Genomic DNA, 22,593 nt, shown 5'->3' on the forward strand with positions numbered 1-22,593 from the left:
TTTTTATCCAATAATCCCTGACAAAGCAAGATATTTTAGGATAACTCTCCTCATATTCTTCTTTAGTCTCCCACACATTTTGTCTTTCAGAATTTCTCTTTTCAACATATCCCTCACAGATCTCTACTGGGAAATTATTGCCATGTTCTGGCTTTCTGAGATGGAAGTCAAAACCGGGTTGTATAGTTTTATTATTAGCCATTCTCTGGAAACATATGTGAAGCTGATCAGTGGCCATACATTTTCCCATTTCAGTTAGAATCATAGAATCAGAGAATATCCCAGGTTGGAAGGGACCCACAAGGATCACTGAGTCCAACTCCTGGCTCTACACAAGACCACCCAAAAATCAGACTATGTGTCTGAGAGCATTGTCCAAATGCTTCTCAAACTCTGGTAGGCTTTGTGCCATGACCACTTCCCTGGGGGGTCTGTTGCAGTGCCCGACCACCCTCTCAGTGAAGAAACTTTTCCTAACACCCAGCCTGACCCTCCCCTGTCCCAGCTCCATGCCGTCCCCTCGGGTCCTGTCGCTGTCCCAAGAGAGCAGAGCTCAGCGCCTGCCCCTCCGCTCCCCTCGTGAGGGAGCTGCAGGCCGCCATGAGGCCTCCCCTCAGCCTGCTCTGCTCGGGGCTGAACAAACCAAGGCCATTCCTCACATGTCTTGCCCTCCAGACCTTTCACCACCTTTGTTGCCCTCCTTTGGACACTCTCTAGTAGTTGTGTGTCCTTCTTACATTATAGTGCCCAAAACTGCATATAGTACTCGAGGTGCACCAGCACAGGTAAGAGCAGGACAATCACTTCCCTTGGCCAGCTATCAATTCCATGCCTGACACACCCCAGGGTATGGTTGGCCTTTTTTGCTTTCCAGGGCGCACTGTTGACTTATATTCAACTTGCCGTTGATCAGAAAGCCCATATTCCTTTCTGTGGGGCTGCTCTCCAGCCTCTCATCCCCCAGTCTATACTTATATTCCATTTTTTTCTGTCCATCAGTACCCTTCCAGTCCTGAGGTCCTGTGTGAGAAAAGCTGCACAAATTTGCAAAGCTGTGTGGTGGGCTGTTCTTAATGTTAAGATTGTTTTGCTTTGTTTTGAGGCAGTACACTTAATATGTTTTAAACTTGATCTTCAAAGATAAAGGATTCTTGTCATTTTCTTTGACTTTCGTATCTGGAGAATGGGGACCCTGTGGCTTTCTCCTGCTCCTCCTTGTTCATGCTCAGTCTGAGATGCCATACACCCATCTCTGTGAGCTTGGGGATAGCCAGTGAGATGCCCACTGATGGCTGTAGCACAGGTATATTTTTGTGTACTTCTGTTTGTTGTGTTGCCCAGACTGATGCAAAAGAAAACTAGGATACATGGTTCTTGGGGTTAGTTCTGAGTTATGCTAGCAGATGGGCTGTCCACACTTAGCGAAAGAGGCAGTTACAGCTCAGAGATGGCACCACAAATGCACAAGAACTTTGTAAACATTTAATTGTCAGTAGAACTGATATATCCATGGAATCTGTTACATGTCAGTAGTAAGGCAAAACAATAAAGAAAGACTTCAGTGAGGCACAGAGTTCGGATGAGAATGGACCTCATGATGCTGAAGGTAAGAGCTGCTTCTGGGGATAGGACATCTTAAGCCAGCGTTGCAATGGAAGCTTTCCATCAGAGTAAGCTTCAAAAACTCTGAATTAGATCTGCAATTCTTACTGAAAACGGGATAAATCATTCTGGGATCTCTGAAAATGTTATACCTTGGAAAGTTTATATGGGTACTTCAAAAATAAACTTTGAACATTTTATGTCTGCTGCACTGTCAGTTGGATGACATATTCATGATTATATTGATGGATGAAAGCAAACAATACAAATGAAAAAGTAGGACAACATGGAATATTGAAGACTACTTTAAGAGATAAAACTGTGCATCATATTGGTGGTGCAATCTCTCAGACTCCTGACTTTGGTGGAGCATTATCAAATTAAATTTAAAAGCTTTTTCTGATGTCAATAACTTTATGAAACATAAATGATTTTTGCATGGAGTTACATACCTTAAATCTTTTACCAAAATGAGTTCTGTAGTTGCAATATAAATAACGTTTTCATGTAAATCATTGGAGTTCTGTTTTAAACTTTTCTGTGCTAATTGAAAGTATTTGATATGCAGGTCCAGAGTACTTCATGGATGCCTCATCCGCCATATGTTATGCAACCAACAGTAAGTGGATATGTGCTAATATCCAGATAAAAGTGCTTACACCGTAGCCTCACTCTGCTTGTCAGCCACATTAAAGTCCTAGGTCATTTAAGAGCAGCCAGCTGCTCCCTTTGACAAGAGCCCTCTGCTGTAAAGATTCTGCTTCTTTAAGGAACATGATTTGATTTAGTGAAAAGGGAGGAATGGGTGATATATTATCTAATTGCATTGATTATAAGAAAATAATTATCTCTAAAGTATAGTTTCTGAAGTTTTGCTTCAAGGACTGCAAGACAGCTACATTCCTGCATACTTTGAATTGTCAGGATCAACACATGTTAGCCCTCCCTTATATGCTTATCCATCAAAAAAGTCCTTTGTAGTTGTATATACTTTAAAGGATCCTCAATGTCTCAGTAATGCATTTCAAGTACTGGAAAAGGGTGAAGCACAGCTGTCTTACAGAATCTCTGCCAAATCTGAATCTGCTTTATGATTTGACCAGTCAACTCTTTTTTCTTTTTTTTTTTTTCTGAGTAAATTTTCATCTTTCATCAATTTATAACTACTACTTAAAGCAGCATTAAACTCTTAGCACCATTTATTAGAAACAGTGTCGTTGATTTTTTGTTTACCTCTGCGAAGAGTTTTGATGCACTTTCCCTAATGTTAGTGATATACTTGAAGGAAAGAACATACTGAACCCCACTGCCTACAGATTGTTTTCATTTTGTTTCCTACATTTGATTAGTTTCTCAGGCATGGATCCACTCAACAGTGCCATTAATCAAAATTCAAATGTATATTCCACCTAAGCACTGATACATTGATTTATGTGAGGTTGGTAAAACTAAAATGAAGGTGTATTGTTTAGGATTGCTCATTAAGTGTTAGTTAGGATGTTCATTACATTCATTTGTGTTCAAATATTTTGACCTCATAATAGAGTAACATCTATTATTTTCTGTTGGGAGTTAGCTATACAAAAGCATAGATATAATTATCCTACATATTTAGTTTAGTAGCTCAGGATTCTCATCCCACTTTGAACTGCTCTACCACATCCGTCTGAATTTTTTCAGTTTTCTCTAACCAGGGAATGACCATAGTGTGTGACTGACCATCTGCAGGAAGCCCAATAACCACCACTGTGGTGCTGCACCTCTCTGCAGACCCTGGTGGAAGTTTCCATCTCAGTGGAGTAAAGCTGCTACTGTGCTCCTTGTAGGGAGACCAAGATATATCAAACAATCAATTCTGTATGCTAATATTTGGATTTAACTGCAGACCACAAGAAATCTTAGAGGTGTGGATATAATGTGTCATCAGACCTGTGGAAGCCAAAGGATCTCTGATCCTTGCAGAAATATTCCCCTTCTAACAGGAAGAACCTAAGCACTTTACCGATTCCAGTTTTTGTTTAAATGTATGTTTGAATATTGTTTGACCATGTTCAGCAAAACATTTATGTTCTGTACTAGAAGCAGTGAGTATTTTGGTGTGGTAATTGGATGTATTTACCCCTTCCTAAAGGGCTGTGAAGAGAAAAACGGTTTCTATATTGAGTGGCATCCTCAACATGCCGAATTAAATTGGTGTTCATTGCCAGTCAGAGAGTTGTATCAGTGAAAGGATATGTGCTTTTATGTGGAAAAGCAGAGGGAGAGTGGATAAGAAGTTTAACTCTTCAGTTTTGGTGTCATTGACATTATGGGTCACCTCCATCTATTGTCTGTAGCTATTCCAGTCTTTTCACGGAAACTTTTTTCCATTCAGTTTCCCAAGATTACGTTCTTAAATAAATGGACATGAGGGCTTTAGTACTGGAAAAGTATAAAAGCAGAAAGGCAGAACTACTATTCCTGAGATTTCATTCAGATCTGAATTCTTTATTAGAAATGTCTGAAAAATTGTCAGAGAATTACTACACAACAGACTATCTTTTGAAAGGAAATGAAGAAAGTATCTATTCCAAGTTTACTTTAGTTTCATGCCTAACTATAGACTCTACTCTAGACAGCTCCATAGCTTAAAAAAGTATGAAGAAAATATTATGACAAAGTTGTCAGAATGTAAGACCCAATGAATTGATGAAACTGGGAAATTTCTAATTTGGTTAGCTTTTTGTTTCTTCTTGTAACTTAGTTTGCCATATTATTATCTAAATTGCTTGCACTTTACTTCACGGTATTTTATGTGATGATTGATTGCAGTGCATGATGTCCCACTGGAAACCAGTGTAGATAAAAATTACATTCCCCTTGCCCCAGGAACCAGAACATTTTGTTAAGCCTGTATTATTCTTTCTGAATAAAGATGAACTCTTACAGCAAGCACAGTATGAATTGCACAAATGCCGACAGTTAGTTTTTCGTTTTGATTATAAATATCCACTAAATTATGTTACTGGATGATTAGTTTTTCATTTCAGAAGGAAGCTCCTACTTGATACTTATGTATAATTTAACACCACATAGTTTCACTTGTGACAGAAAAAGAATCAGGCCCATGTTGCAGAGGAGACAAAGGAGGTTTTTCATTCAGAGAGCCATGCACAGACAGGACAGCTTGCTCCTGGGCTGGCAAGCTTGCCAACAGGAGGGAAAGAGCTGTGTTGCACAGCATCACAACCCTGCCTCTGCCTGCCTCTTCTCTGGCTGCCTGTCCCTGCTCGTTTGTCACCTCTGTGTTCATTGTCATTTAAACACCTTGCTCCTCCTTCACAAATATCCCCCCACAGTTGGGTGGCCTGCCAGAGATGTTGCTCATTTATTTCCCTTCGTATATCAATTTCAGTCACATCTTCCTGATGTGTGCATTCTGTATTCATTTACTTGGTAAATCCAAAAAACAACACTATGGTAAAAGATTATATTTCTGATTTCTTCTGTAGCTTTTCAGCTATGACCAGATAAACCTCTGGCCCTAATAGATAGCAATAACATATATATTACCTGGAAAGTATGTGCAGATATTGCTTTCCCTTCCCCAGCCTCATTTGTCTTACTTTTGTGATCTTCTTAAAAACAGACAATAACCAAAATGACATTCTATGAGAAAACAATGTTCAGAAATACTGGGAAAAAATTTCCCAGGTCAGATGGGGCAGTCAAGGACTCTGAAAATAGAGGATAATTTACTCATGATTTTCCCTGTAACTTTTAACCTTGATACACTAGCTTAATGTGAAAGAGCAGCTGCAATTTAAAAAGATTTTTTTTTTCCATGAATTTTGCTAGCTTTTTACTAAGAGCCATGTAAAGTTAGTAACAAATACATTGAGGTTGCATTGCTGTTTCAGAATAAGTAGTATTATGCTGGAATAGAAGGGTCACACCTCCCACATCTTAGTGCTTGCACAACCTTCAGGGTTTTAGAAATGAGAATTCCAGAATCACGTGAACATGATGAAAAATTTACCTTTAGGCTCCTGTGTGACTCAGTTTTGGAAATGCATCTTTTGTCAATGGAGCCTTAACCTCTTTATAACCATGTTGACTTCACTCTGTCCAAATAAGAATGACTCGCTTTTGCCAGTTTTGTTGCTTTTCCACGTGCCACAGTCCCTCTTGCTAGCTTTAATAGAAGACGAGTTGGAGAAGAAATATGGCTACGTGGAGTTGGACTCATACTGGCATAACATTTAATCCACTGATAACAGTCTGGGCTCCGTTTAGTTAACTATGGCTTTCAAAGTACAGTGTGAACTCATCCCTACTTGAAAGAAGTCTTGTATTTCATTACTGCCTTAGGATAAGGGTAGATGGATAGCGATGACAGAATCAAAACATAAATGGGATAAGAGTTATTCTGGGGATTTATAATATTTGCCATTTTATGTGTTCTTCCTACAGTCCCTGAAGGCCATCTTATGGTTCAGCGAAAACTTTGAGAAATATGTTGTTTAAACTCAATTCATGTATAGATAATCTTCATTTTTATTAACAGTGACATTTGTGTAAAACTTTTTTGATTCAAATCTTTATTTCAAATCATGTGTACTCTTGCTCTCTAGAGGCTTTTTTTTTTTTTAGTGGATCAACAGAAATGCTCTTCTTCCCTAACACTGCATACTGGATTTATACTTATCCTCTTTTATTTTCCAGTAAAACTATGCCCCCACATGTTCTTGTCAGTCTTGAACAGTTTCTGCGTAATAGCTGGAGAAAGAATATGCCAGTGGGTGCATGAAAGGTGCAAGGAGGGCAGCATATGGAAAAACCTACTATTGATAAAAGTGCATTTGGGAGAACTTCTCTTCTGGACATTTCTCAAGGCCTTACGGCCCTTTTCAAAAGGTCAATGGCTTAACAAACGTCCTTATTATTTTTTTTTCCTGTCTTCCTTCCTCTAGCCCATGGCTGAATGTAGTCTGTCTGTCTTTAAAAGCACCAACAAAAAAGTTCCTTATTTCATAAGCAGCGTAAAACCCCTGCTTTAGTGAGAAGCTAGGCTGAGTAACGACTCCAGAATCTTGCCTTTTGATTGTTGTGCATGAATGTAGCATAAAAAGTACAAACTGTCCAACTGAAATATATCAGTTTTCATTTTCTCACTAGCGACTCTGTTGTTTTGGATAGTACCCAAAATACCAGAGCAGTTTCAGTGTTTTGATTCCTACGCTCTTGAACAAAGAAGTTCCTTGTGCTCCCTTTGGTGTCCCTCTCCCAAGGCTGCTTTCTTTACCTCGCGTTTGTTGCTCTACCTTTTCAGCAAACCGAGCCAGGAGTCCATCTTGCATTTCGGTGTACGAGCGTAAGGGAACAAAGTATGTCCTCTGCAGACAGCTGAGTCCTGCATCCAAGATGAAATGTGAGAGTTCAGCTAGATGGTATGAAAAGTAAACAGGAAATAATCCTTGGAAATTGGAATCTCCAGCTATTCTTTTAACTTTTAGCTGTGTATTTTTAAGAGATCCTTTGAACGTGAACTTAGTTGAACTTTTAAGGCTAAAGAGTTTAGAGGTTGAAATAACTAACCAAATACCACTGCCAAAGTTCTGCTGAACAATTTTAATTCCAGTGTTTCCCGAGGCAGAAAATCAAGGACTGCCAATTCTATAACTCTGATAATCAAGACAGTAATTGGCAATGTTCCTTTGGGACAGGCAGGCTCACATGAGGTCATTTCTGTCTGCCTCTCGCCCAGCACTGGCCTTATATAGAAGTTGTCTCTGCTACTAAATGGGTAATTTCAAACTCAGCTGAGCACTCACTTACCGACCCTCTTCAGCTCCAGGTGCTGTGGTGTTAAGGAAGGTACTCAGGCATCCACCTGCAGAGGACAGAAAAGCAGTGCCTGTAACCCAAGCTCACAGCTCTGTAAAAGGAACTAGGTGCAAACAATTCACCCAAGTCACACACTGTGGTCAAGTGTAGGGGCTCGTATGTCTGGTTATTCAGCTCTTCTGGAATCCCATTGAAGTATTGCTGTAGTCATTTGTTCTGCTGTTGTGGAAATTAAAATGAATTAATATGAATGGCAGAAAAAGCCTTATCCAAGTTAGATTTCCAACCCTTTTTGACACTCTGCTAGAGCCCCCTAGTGAAATTGGGTTGTTTTATGATGGCAGAAAAACACACCACATATGGATTCACTTAGGAAACATGCACAGGAGAACCACAAGTGTTTCCAGTAGACGAGCCCTTGCATTTTAGGAACTCATACATTGCTGTTTTACCTTAAAAAGTCGTAAGAGTTCTAGTAAAAATTTATCTTCCTTCAAGTATTCTATGGATAATATGAACACTAAATGGATAAACCATCAGTCTAAATTTTTTTAAAAGACATTACTGGAAAAAAACATGTATATCTATATTTAATATGAATCTATAAATGTAAATGGAAAAGATATTTGGAAAAGAAGGCTGACACTAAATCTGAAAGGTACTCCAGAGAGTTTGAAGTTGGGAATTTCTGGTTGAGATATGTAGTGGTTACGGAATATTGATTTCTTTTTAACAGAAAAGATGCAACCTTAACTGTCAACCCTCATTGTCAAGAAAAATCTCAACATGACAACTGTTTAAAAGCAGTAAGGTTTATCAAAGGGGGCTATTTTTTAAAAGATAGATATTAATCAATAGACATTAGAGTACCTTCTGTGGAAGAATGTAGTGCATTTTTTAAAAAAAATCAATTTCTAATTTTGTACAAAACCTGCCATCTATTTTAACTTTTCCAACTTCATGCGCATTTGCTAAGACTGGAAATCACTAATAATATGTTTATTTCATATAACACATATACTGTGTATGTCTCTGGTTGCATGTACATTTGCATTTACACAAGGTTTTGAGTTTACACGAAGTCAAAAACCTGAACATAGACTGAAGGGTTCATATATAGTGTTTGCCATTTTGAGCAAAAAATCCTCACTTGATGAGCACTCACCATGTTAGTTATTGTCCAGGTAGTAGATTAATAAGTAGGCAGCATTTGTAAATCAGTAAAGAGTGATGGACTGCGTAAGCACATGGTATTAATTATAGTCCAAGAGTTAGATTAATGAGTGTGCAGAAAGCAATGGGCTCAGCAGAGTGGTGAGTTAGGTAAGCATGTGATATAAATTTGTCAGATGATTTCTCAGTTTAGCTCGCCATCAAATATTTTGCCATGTGTATTGCATTATGGTTATTCATACATGTGTGCTGTGAACTAGAGAGGCATGTGATACATGTATATTACAGTCCTGTCAAATTTATCCTCCATCATGGACCATCTCTTATTTTTTTTCAGTAATGTCCATTGTATGGAAGCTGATGGTAATATTTCAGCTTCTGCAGTGACAGCTTTGCTACTCCTGTTTAAGCAAATGTAGGTTTGTCTGATATTCACGTCGTAAGCAGGACACAAGCCCACTTGCAACACAGATGGTTGTGTACTGCAATTGCCGAATATGCATGTTCTGTGAGGGTAGAAAGGAAAGGCAGCATTTCATCTGCCACAGGCAGCGAAAAGCTTTGAAAAAGCTCTGTGCTCTGGCAGCGCAGAGGTTTCACACTACTTGGTGACAAGGCTGGGAGTAATCTACTGTTGGTGCCTGCTGCACGCGGTGGTGGGTCTTGTTCCCATGATGGAGACACGGTTCTTGTTTCCATAGTGTGGATAATATAGGATAGAGGATATTGCTGCAGAACAGTTCTCCAGCAGAAAGGGACCTGGATCTCCTTTGGGCTTCCCAAATCCCATCGCTGCACTGCAGAAAATCTGCATTGCCAGTACAGATGAGGCACTGGGCAGCTTTGGAGAAGAGGGCATCCCTTCTCCAAAGAACTGTAAGGACAGGCACAACCTCTCACTATTGTATATGTGAATTCCTGCTACTGAAGGATCAAGTCAATTTGTAGGCTTACAACAAAATGTCTTTTTAGACACAACTGGAGGGGAAGGCGTAATGAAGAATCAAGGTGTAAACTGCAAATTATTGCAATTATTTTAAGTATGCTATTCATACAGGTTTTTGTCCCAGAGGATTCCACTATCATTGGAAGCAAAATCCAAATAGAAATCATGAATATTTATTCATTTATATGTGTATATTATTTATAGCAATATATTATAAAATGAAATATAAAATCAATTATATATATTTATGTATTATATAAATTATTATATATTTACATATTTATTATATATTTTATATATTTATGATAAATATGAATAATATAAAATATTATATTATATAAATAATCTATTATGTATAGCAATATATTATGTGTATGTTATTTATAGCAATAATCATTCTTTCCAGAGCTCCTTTTTGACCTGAGCCAGCTTTTCTTTGCACTGGTTTCAGAGGATATACATAGAGTTAGAGCACTTAGTAATAAATACTTTTATTTCTGCCACTGATCTGGTGCATGACCTTGGAGAAAACATCTTTTTTCTCAGCCTCAGTTTCTCATTTGTCTTTTTTCTTTTTTCTTTTTTTTTTTTTTTTTTAATCCCATCTGTTTAGATTATAAAACTGTCATGCCACTAAATAGTTTTTACTGAATGCTTCTGAAATGCCTGGTGGAACAAGAGCATCTAAACACAGCCTCACAATTATATTATTAATATTTAGGGTTGTCGTGTTAAATAGTAAAATAACGCTGTCCTAGCTACAAAAAAAAATGTCAGGTCTAATTTTCCCTGGTACAAATCAAGAGTTAACTTCACATAAGAAAATTGAGTTACATAGGTGTGAAACAGTGAGACTGAGAAGAGAATCATGCCTGCAGCAAAAAGTTGATGAAGGAGACTCTGGCACACTCCTAATTCTTAGAAAAAGTGAGACCATAAATTACCGTTATGTTATGCAAGAGTATTCAAGGACCAATTTACATAAGTAAGGGAAATTAGCTAATGTATATATTACTTTCAATTACATCATGATTTTCTAGCACAGGAGTTGTGTAAAAAATTATAATATTGTCCTTTAAGGAATTAGTGACTAGTTTATGAGTCAGGATTCCTGCTCTATCCAGGAAGCATGCTATATAATCCCTTCCCAAACCTGATTAATTAGTTTGATTTTTTGCCTCTTGCTAATCCTATCAGGAGGCTTGTTTCAGAACACCTTTGCTCTGAGGCTTAGAATTGCATTTTCAATTTCCAACCTGAAGGTACTTTTGTTCGTTTTACATCCATCTGTTCTTGATCAAACATTCTCCCTTACCTTCAATAAATCTTCTCTCTTCACCACATGAATTTATAGACAAAAATCTTACCTGCATCTTCATTTGCTGAGCTAATTATGCCAACATTGCTGTGCATTTGCAGTAACTTAGCAATTTTGTACTTCTGGCTGTCACATTGACCCTCCTTTGGATCTGTTCCACTTTGAATTAATTTTTCTGGGCCAGTGCTTATAGTATTCCAACTCTTTGTACAACAGCATTCATACTTTCTTCTCTTTGCTGGGAGTACTTTGCTAAATTATAAAATAACATCTTTTTCCCTTGTGCACATGACTCTGGTAATGCAGACATCCTGTAATTCAGTGCTATACCCAGGTTTTCTTCTTCTTGTAGTTTTCCAGCAAATGCTCCTGTATTGTAAAAGAAAGCATTTATTAGCCTAATTATCTTCATGAAATTGCACCTTACTCGGTTTAATCCAGTTCTTCCTGTATGATAGTTCAATCTGCCACTTTGCTGACAGTGCCTTGCAACCTCGTCATTTCTCAAAGTTTTATTATTCAAGGGCATTATATATTGGATGAGAAAAAAATATATATATTATGGAGATTTTAGTGACCTTACCTTAATTCTTTATCATTCCCAAAGTTTAGTAATTGCTGGTGTAGCACTAACAGAAATATTTTATTGACCTTCAGAGAGCTTAGATCTGCTACATATCCTTTGTCTAGAAAATAGGTCATTTTATTTTAAAAAATGAGGTTAGCTAGCTCTATCTTTGGTTTATCTATGTTCCATCTTCATTAATACCCTTTAGTCCTGTCCTCTGGACCGGTGATTACATGTGCCATTCTGCCATTACTCTCCAGTAGAGAAAATCCAGTCCTGGTTCCTTGTTTCTCTCGCACCCACACCATGAGTTCATTGACTTCTTTGGGTTTTTCATCTCCTTTGACTGCATTCAACCTTCTGCCCAAACTTTCATTCCCAGAAAGCTGCTTTTGCCACTGCTGTCTGATGACTCATGCAGGAAATGGAGGCAAAGTCCTTGTCCTGTTGGAGCTGCTTCTGAATTACCTTTAATCTGTACTGCATCCTCACTGAATAGGGAGCCTGTTTCTGGGCTCTGTCCTTGTTTTTCATGAATCTGTTTGAGAAGTCTTTTGTTAGGTGTTTGAATATCATTTGCCAGCTCTCTGGAGATTTTTAGTGACTCTTACTTCTGGTCTGTGAGATGTAGCATTTTTTGTCCTATTTTTTTTCTTTTTTTTTATTTTTTTTTCTCCCATGTTCATTCCTGATATACTCACTGAGGTGTCTGAGTAAGTGGTTGACTAATTAACACCTCCTCAACTGTAACTGGTGAGGCATCTTAATAACATAATTATTTTTAAATTACTTTTGCAGAGAAAGTTCAAACTTTTTTTTTATTATTTTATTATTATTTATTTATTTTTTATGTATCAGTGTATAAAAGTACACCAAGATTTGACATCCTGGAAGTTAGAAACTTCCAAGCTATTGTAAGTAATAGCTCATTATTGAATACGCTCTAACAGTATTTGCCATTCATTTTTTATTCTATTAGCCGTAATGCTTTCTTTTCAGATCAAATGTCTTTATAAAGAATGTAATATTGACCTAAGCTTTTCAGTACAGAGACAAATCTAGATCTAATCGTGTGTATCTTTCCTAAACTGATTTCGCTCCTAAAGAGGTTAAGCAGACTGATCATTGAGTTACAGTTTTCAGGTTGTAACCTCATGGCCTTGTTTTCTTCTCAAACCAGTATAAATTAGGAATAAGACTGTTATAAGTCCATGCATTCAACAGTGTGTGTCAAAAAGCTTCTTGTTAAGAATCAGTGGTGTCTGCAACATTGTTGAGAGTATGGTTTCAACCTCTTTTTCTTACATGATTGAGAAAGCAAACAGTGAAATGCAATAGTATAAACACAGAACATTCCTTGACTGCTTCATAGTAGGTTGATGGAAATGAGTTGTGCAACACAGTGATATATCAACAGAGTCAGAGGAATTTTGAAAGAGTGCTGAGCTGTTATTTAGTGAAACCACTGAATGATCATTTTTTGGACTACCTGCCAAGGAGAGATGCACTTCCAGCACGGTAGGCTTTCTTATCAAATCACCCATTGCTGAAAGAAAAGTGGAAATCACCGGTTGAAATTTCACTTCTTCTAACTGTGGTTTAAATGCAATTTGTTATTCTTTATTACTCACTACAGCCTTGAATGTACCTAGTTAAAGGATGTCTGCTGACAGCTTTCCCACTCCCTGCCTTTTAAATAAGTTACCGGAGAGTTTTTGTAACATCACTTTGTTGTCCAGGAGAAACCCTGTCTCTAACTTCCAAAATCCCAGGTGTGGCCCTTCACTATTGTGCTTTTCAGAGTGGGCAAATGTGTGGAAGATGTATTTTTTTTCTATGCACCACACACACGTCTCAAATTGGGAAGAAAATTGTGTCCCTTGATATCAGATGTCTACTTCTGCCTCCTAGAACTCTGTAACACTTAGAAAAAACACGTGTGAGTCTTCATCCAGGGCTTGGTCCGGGATAACTTGGATGATTTCTTCAGCTCAAAGCTGAGGGTCACAGGTTTGACACCCTGCTACTGATCTCAGTGGTGGGACAAAAGGGTTGCGTATGATTCACACAACAAGCAGGCTGCTTTCAAACAGCCTTTGTACTTTTCCAGTACGACAATCTGTAAATCATTATGCACCCCCTCTTTGCCCAATCCACACAGGATGTGAGTCTGTGTCAGCTCCCAGCTTGATAGCCTTCCTCTTTAGTGCGATCAATAAAAGGCTCCTGCTTGCAGCTTTGGAAATTGCTAGTCTATTGCCAGCCCCTAGCCAAGAGGGTGGGCGTCACATTTACAGATGTCCCACATCTGACAGGGTTGGGGCTCGAGGCATATTTCCCAGTGGCAGGTAGTGGGAGAAACCTGCTGTGGTAAAGCTGGTCCATCTATGCTGCTGGGACTGCTCCTGGCTAGCCCTGGCTCCAGTGGCCAGGGAATGCCAGCAGTGTTTTGGGATGAGCGTGATTATATGCACTGCGTCACTGACATTTCTTCCTGCTGGAAGAAATTTTCCCTGTGGAAAGGGGAGAATTGCTCGAGGTGTACTCATTTTGAATGGGGATCAAGTGTTGGAGGCAATGAGGGTTTCCTGGTGCTTGTCACAGGTCTCACTTCAGGGAGAGGAGGGGGTGGACATTTGTCAGGAGGAGTTTGAGTGTTTCTGATAGACAGGTAGACGCAGTGCCAATTCTCCCTGATTCATGTCTGTGGAAGTAGCAAAGCTGTATTAGCTCCCTCGCTAACTCCCACTCCAAGTTCAACCCGCAAAGCCTCTCGGCATGATAGATAAAGCTGCGACAGGCCACATCTTCCCCTCAGAAACAGCACAGGAATAATAAGAATTTGAAGGGAAAGGCTTGTGCAGTCCCCGTGCTTTCATGCTGCCTTCTGCAGACAGTAGCACCCAGTTCACATGCCTGAGCCTTCACTTGATATCCGATTTGATAACATTTCAGCCTAAATCTTCACAGGTGCTCAACACCTCGGTGACGTTGATTTAAATGGAAGGTGACTATGGGGCCAATTTTAGTCAGTGCTTAGGGCAGGGAGATGAGGGAGAAAGAAATTGTTCTGGAAAGGTAAAGGTAGCCTTGGTGCTGTTGCTGCTACCACATGGGAGTTAGGGCTTCGTGCCCAGATTTGGACTCACAACAGCAAACCTACTTCTGATCTGTACCACTGTTCATGATACAAGCAAGTGCAATTCTCTAGGGATAGCTCTCAGGCCCTCTGTACTAGTTTTATTCCTTTCTTTGTTTTGCCTCCACTTTCCAAGCTAGTAAATCCAGACCATTTTTCCGATGGTGACAAAATTCAGTTTTGGATATTAAACCAAGAAGCCTTTTGCTGGGACTTTGTGCATGGTGTGCACATCTTTGAGCTTCTGGGCTTTCTACGTCAGTGAATAGTAACCATGGATGTTTCCCCTAGGATAATATAAAGAAAATAATGTATATAAATGACACTCATTCTGAATATTGGAGGTGATTTTGCTAGAAGCCAAATGAGCTTGTTGTAAAGATTGTACAATAGAGCTTGGAGAGTTTTAGGTATCATAATCTGAGAGAATTTACTATCATGAGGACTAGATGTATTGTGGTCATTGTTTATCATTCTTCTTGGTGTTTTACATGCCACCCATATCTCTCTTCCAGTTAAATGCCAGTGTAGGTCATAGCTTTGAGGGTATGGGCTCCAGTGCTTAGCCATGATCTGTAGTTAGCATTGTCCAGACTTGCACCATGCTGAGAGAAGCAATAGGGAGTAAGCGTCTCTGTAGCTGCCATTTCTGCGATGATGATATGGGCTTGTCTCCCTGGTATGCCAATGTACTCGCATTCTCTTTGAGCCTCCTTTCATCATTTTGTTCAACAGAGAAGTAAAGGAGGAAGTGGGAGAATGCCGTGAGTGCTGTTGTGTCAAGTGGTATAAGATTGTGCCTTGCTCTTTCTTTTCAATTTCTCGGCCAAGCTGGGACTACATGTAACCTGGTATTATGCCACATTAATTCTTTTCATGGAAGAAAAGGCTATGTTAACTCTTTTGTGCTGGTAAAATCCTTGTGGATAAATAGAAGTGGTGAAACTCTTTGAAGTTAATAATTCCAATATCCAGTATAAGTCCTAGGCATGTCGCAGGCACACAGGCATTGCTTTTGTATGTTATATGTTCTAAAGGACAGTAATTTTGCTCAAATATAGTGGTTTCCCTCTGAGAAGTATTTTCTCTATTTCAAAGAATGATATCTATCATTATGACATGTTCCAAAGTGGGAGCCCAAGCCAGGCAACAACAGAACAGTCAGAAGGTTAGAATGTGTGGCAGACAAAGACTAAGAAGTCCCAAAAGAGTCTTCTGACAGGCACCCATTTTAACTCGAGGTATCAATGGTTAATTAGTGCAGTGATGAATTAGATTAATTGCACATTAATGTGAAATTGTTTAGCTTCCCTGTGAGTGAGTCAATTTGCCAACCTCTGACTTAGGAACTACAGTAAATATCAGGGGTTGCAGTGAGCTTTTTTTGAGCCTTTTGCTGTGATTCGGTTAGACCTTGAAACAGCTGCCCCATAGGTACACCTGGATGGCAAATCTGAAGCAGGTATATCTGATCAGAAGTGAAAAGATGAATCATCATCTCTAAAATGTAGCATGGGTACCGGCAGGTTTTAAAATCTCATCTGCAGAGTTAAGAGAGTTGGGGTGCAACTTCCTAAAAGTGATGAATCAGTTCTGATGATTGATACAAAGCTCTAATTCTCTTGAAGGTTTTCGAACTCTTTTGAAATGATTCTGAAATATTCCAATAATTGGTGTTATACAGTATTAAAAATCCTGCCAAGCTGTCTAATTAAATGCAGCCACAGTTGCTTCTCAGAAGCGAAATTAACTCCTTGGTTTGACATATTGTGAGCCCTCTTATACAGGTGGATAATTCAAGCTCTACAAGGTGTTTTGGTCACCTAGTTTCTCAGTTCAGTGGGTCTGCAATTGAATCATTTCCTCTTAATGGGTGACTTGACTAAGTGGTTTGAAAGTAATTAGCAAACCCAGTGGATCTGATATTGAAGTGTACGATCATCATCTTATCAGGAACTACTTATTTCCTGTGGGAAGCTGTGGTCGACTTCTCAATAAATTGAGAGCACAACTTGTTGTTGCTTCTTCTAAGGAAGTTAATCAGGGAATGGTTGCACCATCCCAGACATGTTTTGATTTGTGATGAAGTGATCCCAGCTGACTTTAAAGGCATTTTCAGAAAGTCTATTCTTTATTAGTATTGGATATTTTATTTGGTCACTTTCAAGAAAGCAGTAATTGACTTCTTAGGATACAGACTATTTTTTATCCATTAATACATTTTAATCCTGGTGCACAGCTATTAATGGGATATGCTTCCACTCCAGAGCAATTCAGATTGATTTTGTTTCTACTTCAGAAATATATTATGGTAGACCCACAGTATATAAAAGTGCTCAGTGTGCTGAGATGAGCTGGCCTCACAGTATATGCAGCTTCTAATGGGAGCTCAGTACATTTAGGGAAGTGGTGATTGATTGCCTGGTGCTCGGGCTAATTGATATGGCACTGAGTTAGTCAGAAGCTCTCAGCACCATCAAAATCACACATGACATTGCTCCAGTGCTTCTTAATATTGACTGGGTAGTTCATATGATAAAAACAGCATGTTGTGGAGGAGACTTCCAGAGCTGAGTGAATCTTCCTTCAGCATCAGTTACATTCTTTCCAGAAAGGCTTCCTGCCTGGAGTAGCATTACTCCTCCGCTGGAAATTTTTTAAAAGGATGTTCTCAGGTCTGTTTATTTTTTATGGGCTTGGATGCGGTCACTGAGATCCTGTGAGATCAGAAGAATGGAATGAAAGTGGCCACAGATGACACTTGAGCTATTTCCACAGCTGGATGCACACCAGCCAGAGTAGGCGGTCCTCTGCAGATGAATTAGTTCGTTGAAGTACATGATACAAAACATCTGTTACAATGAGAACAAACAAAAACAATGTGCCTTTGAAGACTGCGATTTGTTGGGAGCTGCTTGCAAGGGTGCTGAATGAGGCAGTTGTCAGCAAGGAAACATTTTCAGGCTTGCCCTTGCGTGAACTAAAGCAAAACTGCACAGTAAAAATACCTACATTCAAAAAAGCAAAAGACGTGCTTTTCCCAAATGTTGTTAGTCTGATTCCTGATACAGCAATAGGGAGGGGGAGAGTCCTTCTGTACCAAATATTTTTTATACCCTAAACCACTTTTAATACAATGGTATAATTCCAGCTGAGTGGCTGTAAAACGTAGAAGCTACATTGGTACAATAACTGTTATTCTGTCAGTCGTTCCCCACACTGTTTTATTACCAGCTGTCTTAAAGTGCAATAGACGTTTTTCATTGTCACTGCCACCTGATGACAAATAAAACCTTCAAAATGTTTTTGCTCCGAGGAGTAGCTCACAGCTCCTAGCTGTGGACCTTTCATGTCACCTTAATGAGCAGAAGTAGTCCAAACATTCCCACCTCATTTTACTCTTAAGAGGCAGTTAGTTTTGGCTGCCTTTTATTTTTTCTCACATCTGAGCTGATAAGAAAGTAGGAATACTAGGTATTTTTGGACTAAACGAGCACAACGTATGTATAAACATTGAAGACAGATCAGTCAAAACCAGCTGTTTATTGGTTTTCACAGGTCAGTGTTGTTCTTGTGGATGGTTTAAAGAAAATATAGTAGTGCTAACATGGTATTTTAGCCATGGTAAGAATGAATTGGTTGCAGGCATATACCAAAACACCCCTTCTTCCTTTTCTAAAGCAAATATACTAACTAAGACACAGGGTTGATGGATGGGGACCATATCCTATACGCACATTAAGAAAAGCCTGCACTGCCAAACTGTGATCCCAAAGAGCGTTTGCGCTCAGTCTGTATGCATATAAGGTGGGCAATAGTAGTAAAAGAAACAAATAGAAATTAGTCCTTTAGATCGAGTAGTAGAGATATGTGATTTTGGACCTGGAAGTCCTTTAGTTCTCTCCCAGCTGCTGGCCTTCTGTGTCTGCACGAGGCAGCACATTTTTGTAAAGCTCAATGTATGAAACAGGAGATCCTGAGGGTCTTGGGGCGTCAGACGAGCCTGTTGGGAGAATGCATCTTTCGCTGGCTGTACATCTGCGATCAAGTGGTGGGTGTCAGGAGAGGTGGGAAGCTGCTGAGGAAGCAAAGTTGAGATTTTTGTTCAGTTCAATTGATTCTAGTTTATGCTTTCCTGATGAGCAGGGTGTCTGATTGTGTACATCGTCATAGTTTATTATAGCTGTACAAGACAATTATGTTAATGTTACTTTTATTTCCTAATATTCTTTGATCTCATACACATCAAAGATGTAAAATTTTAGTCTTGTTGGTAATTAGCTAGAAAGCAAATATGTTGTCTGTCAGTACAGAGGATACAAAGCACAAGAAATTGTCCTGAGGGAGTCTAGATTCTAGTCTAATTTTTTTTCTCCTCATCAGATTTTTATTTCCCTTTCATCAGTTGCCTGAGCCATTAAATAAATGTACTGGAAGTAAACTTTGCCATTGTGAAATTCATTCAGCTTTTTAAACCACCTAGTCACTCAGTATGGATCCTCAATTGAGGAAAAGCAGTTTGGTACATCAAACAAAAACGTACATCAATGTTTCCCAAACTTGCAACAACCCCCTTGCAGTCTGTATCAACAAAGGTTTCACGCTTGCTTGCTGTTAGTTTTATGCAGACCGGGGCTAATGCTGTGCACAGTTCTGATTTGATTCAACCATTATAGTCCAAAGGCTCTGATTCCCAACTTTTGATTAGTGCTCTGGTCAAGAACAGCAAATATGGTAAATTATTTGGATTGCAGTTGCTCTTCAAAGCCGTCTTTCTGGAAGGAGAAAATGCACAGGGATTATTTTACAGTTTCTGCAGTGAATCTCTGCATCGGTACTTTATGCCTACAGCTGGTGGATTTACACTTTGCAATTTATGCTGGGGATTGACCCCTCCCCCCTTTTTTGTTCATAAATTGCAAAGAGATCATTATCTTCATAAATTTGTTTACTGTCCAAAACTTTCATATGAATAATTTATGGCAACATTTCAGCCTAAGGATTGTTCTCAAGTTGCATAACAAGTATTTATTAGACGGTTTCATAGTGGAAGTTGTTATTAGACTTGCTGCCTTCCTGTTCCCAGGTTGGTTGGCTTTATCTTTATTAATTACTTCAGCTTCTAGACAAGATGACTGTCTTGCCATAAAATAAGATTGTCTTTCTTGGTTAAACAAGTCTTCAGGCAGCCATAGGTTGCCTGTATGGCAAGCACTGCAGAAAATAAAAACCACCCCAAATTTAAATCTGAGTTGTTGAAAAAAAATATCACTGAATTGAGGTCTAAACCTGAAAATGAGAGCAAAATAATCTCTGCCTGGATAATTAATTAATGACAGTGTGTCTGTAGTATAAAAATCTATTGGATATCTGCATAGTAACGTACCATTCGGCTTCATCTTTGAGGATTAAAAGAGTGGGGAATCCTGGTAGCATTCAAGTCAGTGAGTGACAAAGCTCTAATTGATTTCAATGGGCCCAGAATTTTAAGCCAAATTTTTCAAATTCGCTAAGCTAAAATCTGTATGTTGTTGTGATTCTTGGTTTATGGAGGTTTTAACCCTTGACATTGTAAATGGCTCCTGCTAAAAATTTGTCTTCATTTAACTCCAATTTCAAGCATTCACATTCATGCACTACTCTGGATTTATAATCCCTTATAGTGACACAGGGCTGAAAAACTACTGAACAGGGTCTTTCATGATACAGCAGTTCCTAGATAGTAGAAACAGAACAAGAAAATACCACAATAAATACTACAAGAGAACCATTTTGTGTACTTTTTAGGCCCACAAATGGATTTTCTGTGTGCCTGGAAAAGCCACTACAGAACAGAAATATGGCTGCCAAGATGTTGGTCTCTACTGGAGTTTATCGGAACATCTGCTGTTAGTTATGTTGTGTCTTTTGATGTCAAAGACAGTACAAGGGTTTGTTTGGTTTTTGGAGGAAGGGGGTTCAAATGGAATGAAGATTCACAACCATGCAGCGCACAGAGTCCAGCCCTTGAGTCCCCATCACTCTGGAATTAATTAGAGCCCTCTTTTTTTCTATCCACACAACTCTCAGGAAAAGATGGGAGTATTACCCATTTGCCTATCATCTCACTCCTATTTATCTTCCTTTAGATGTTTCTTGTTTCCTTTTCCTCTGAGGCTACCCTTTGCCTCTGGCTAGGACTGACAAGACTATTACATATATAGTACTCTGTGAATAATGAAATTTGGCTTTGTGGATAGAATCAAATAATAATGCTAAAACTTGTCCTGAAGTGAAAATGTGCAGAGGGAGAGGGTAGTGACATGGAAAAAGTTGTGAAAATGTTGTTTTGACTCAACTCCAGGAGAAAACTGAGGGAATGGGGAGAGGGTGAGAAGAAGAACAAAGACAAAATAGCTATAATCTTTATTTTCATTTCTGGGCTGTTGAACTAATTTTAGGCTTTTTTTTCCTTCGAATTTAGATAAATTCTGAAATGACATGTCATTTGAAATGTGGTGGAAACACTGCATTTTGACAGGTCTTTTTTTTTTTTTTTCATTCTTTTGGTCACAATTATATGCCACGTGTGACCTGAATTCACAGGATATTTTATTCTCCCTCAAAGTGTCTTTTCTAAATAACTTACAGGTCATCTCAGCAATATTCATGTACTGTCCGGCTGGCTTTTATTTTATTTTTTTTTTCTTCTCTAGCTTTATAGTACAGATTATTCCTCCAAAGCCCTTTTTTATCTTTGTGTAAAAAACTTCTCCCTGAACTCACGTCTGACTCAGCTGCCCAATCTGTGCCACCCAAAAGGCTGATCATTCAATTTGGGTCAAAGACTCATTCTAGTACGTTCACCACAGTAGTGGCAGCCAGCTTATTATTCTCTGGCAGCAGTGCAAGGTTCTCTGTATTGCCCAAGACATTTTGACAACAGTATTTTGTAGTAGACAGTTTCTAGTCAGCTGCCTGCTAGCCTGAAGAATTGACTTCTGTTGGGCAAGAGCAGAGTTCAGAAAAAGACCTTGACAATTCTTGACCTGCTTTTTTTTGATAGTCCTTAGGAACTATGAATTTTTTGTCATTGTGTCATCCTTTTGACCAAAATGGTAGCTTGATTTCTAGATGCTAGAGAAAATAAAACAGACCCTTTGGTATTTTTCTCAAAAAAAAAAAAAAAAAAAAAAAAAAGAGCACCTCTGCAATATTCAGATAGCTAAAAAACAATCAGAAAAGAATCCCAGAGAAGCATTTCTGACTTCAGCCTAAAATTCTCCAAGACAGACAGACTGTGTGTGGAGAACATCACCATCAGGGTCAGGCTGCTGTGTGTTCACATGGGCTTGGACATAGTGGCTCTTAGGAAATGGTGCTCCAAAAACCTATAACAAATGAAAACTTTTTAAAGATATTACTGCAGCACATATAAATAACGGGTGCTAAAGAGACTTGCCTAATTTATTCCAATAAATCCATTCACATTAGAAAAATGAAGCAGCCAAACCAGACTTCATTTGTCCACGTTGCTTTGGTGGGTCCTTTCATTGATGAACAAAAGGCTGCTTTTGAGGAGGTAGCCTGAATCTGAAATATGCAGATCTTTCTGTATTTATCTGCTTATGCAAAAATTGGTGACTGTTTTGAGGTAGGTTGAAATGGATTGTAATGTGAGGCAAATTGCGAGAGATTACCAGCTGTCAGTGTAGAGAGACGTAATAATAAAGTATTTGGTCATTCTAGGCATTCCAATAACTGGGAAGCTGACAAAGTACCTTGTCATCTGCTTTCTGTCTTCATTTAACCAGTATCACCAGAATTCCTCTGAAACTGGCAGTGTGATGGGATGGATGTGCTCCATTCCGTAATGTAGAAAACGGGCTGTTTTGGGACCAGTCATTGGTAATTAACAAGTTTTTGATAAAGAAGAACATCCTGAAAAGACACAGCAGTGACAGGTAAACATTCTCCATTGATCTGGCAGTGACAATGCAAGCCTCTCCCCTTCATATCATCAGTGCTCTCCTACATGGAGC

At 38.9% G+C, this 22,593-nt stretch overlaps 1 protein-coding gene and 1 long non-coding RNA gene across 5 annotated transcripts in view; one reads left to right on the top strand and one right to left on the bottom strand.

Annotated features, from left to right (window-relative positions):
- Positions 1-22,593, top strand: part of RBMS3 (RNA binding motif single stranded interacting protein 3) — a gene marked incomplete at its 3' end in the record, with an annotated part of 439,521 nt that overhangs the window by 365,189 nt on the left and 51,739 nt on the right. For all 4 annotated transcript variants that reach the window (XM_084510551.1, XM_084510552.1, XM_084510553.1 and 1 more), the window contains exon 10: positions 2,171-2,221. In XM_084510551.1, coding sequence (XP_084366677.1) covers positions 2,171-2,221 — 51 coding nt within the window. The remainder of the gene's footprint in view (positions 1-2,170; positions 2,222-22,593) is intronic.
- LOC311432298 overlaps positions 1-22,593 on the bottom strand; it is a 660,648-nt gene that overhangs the window by 224,165 nt on the left and 413,890 nt on the right. The window lies entirely within an intron of this gene.

The sequence above is a fragment of the Aythya ferina genome (assembly GCF_964211825.1).
Source record: "Aythya ferina genome assembly, chromosome: 2".
Lineage (NCBI taxonomy): Eukaryota > Metazoa > Chordata > Aves > Anseriformes > Anatidae > Aythya > Aythya ferina.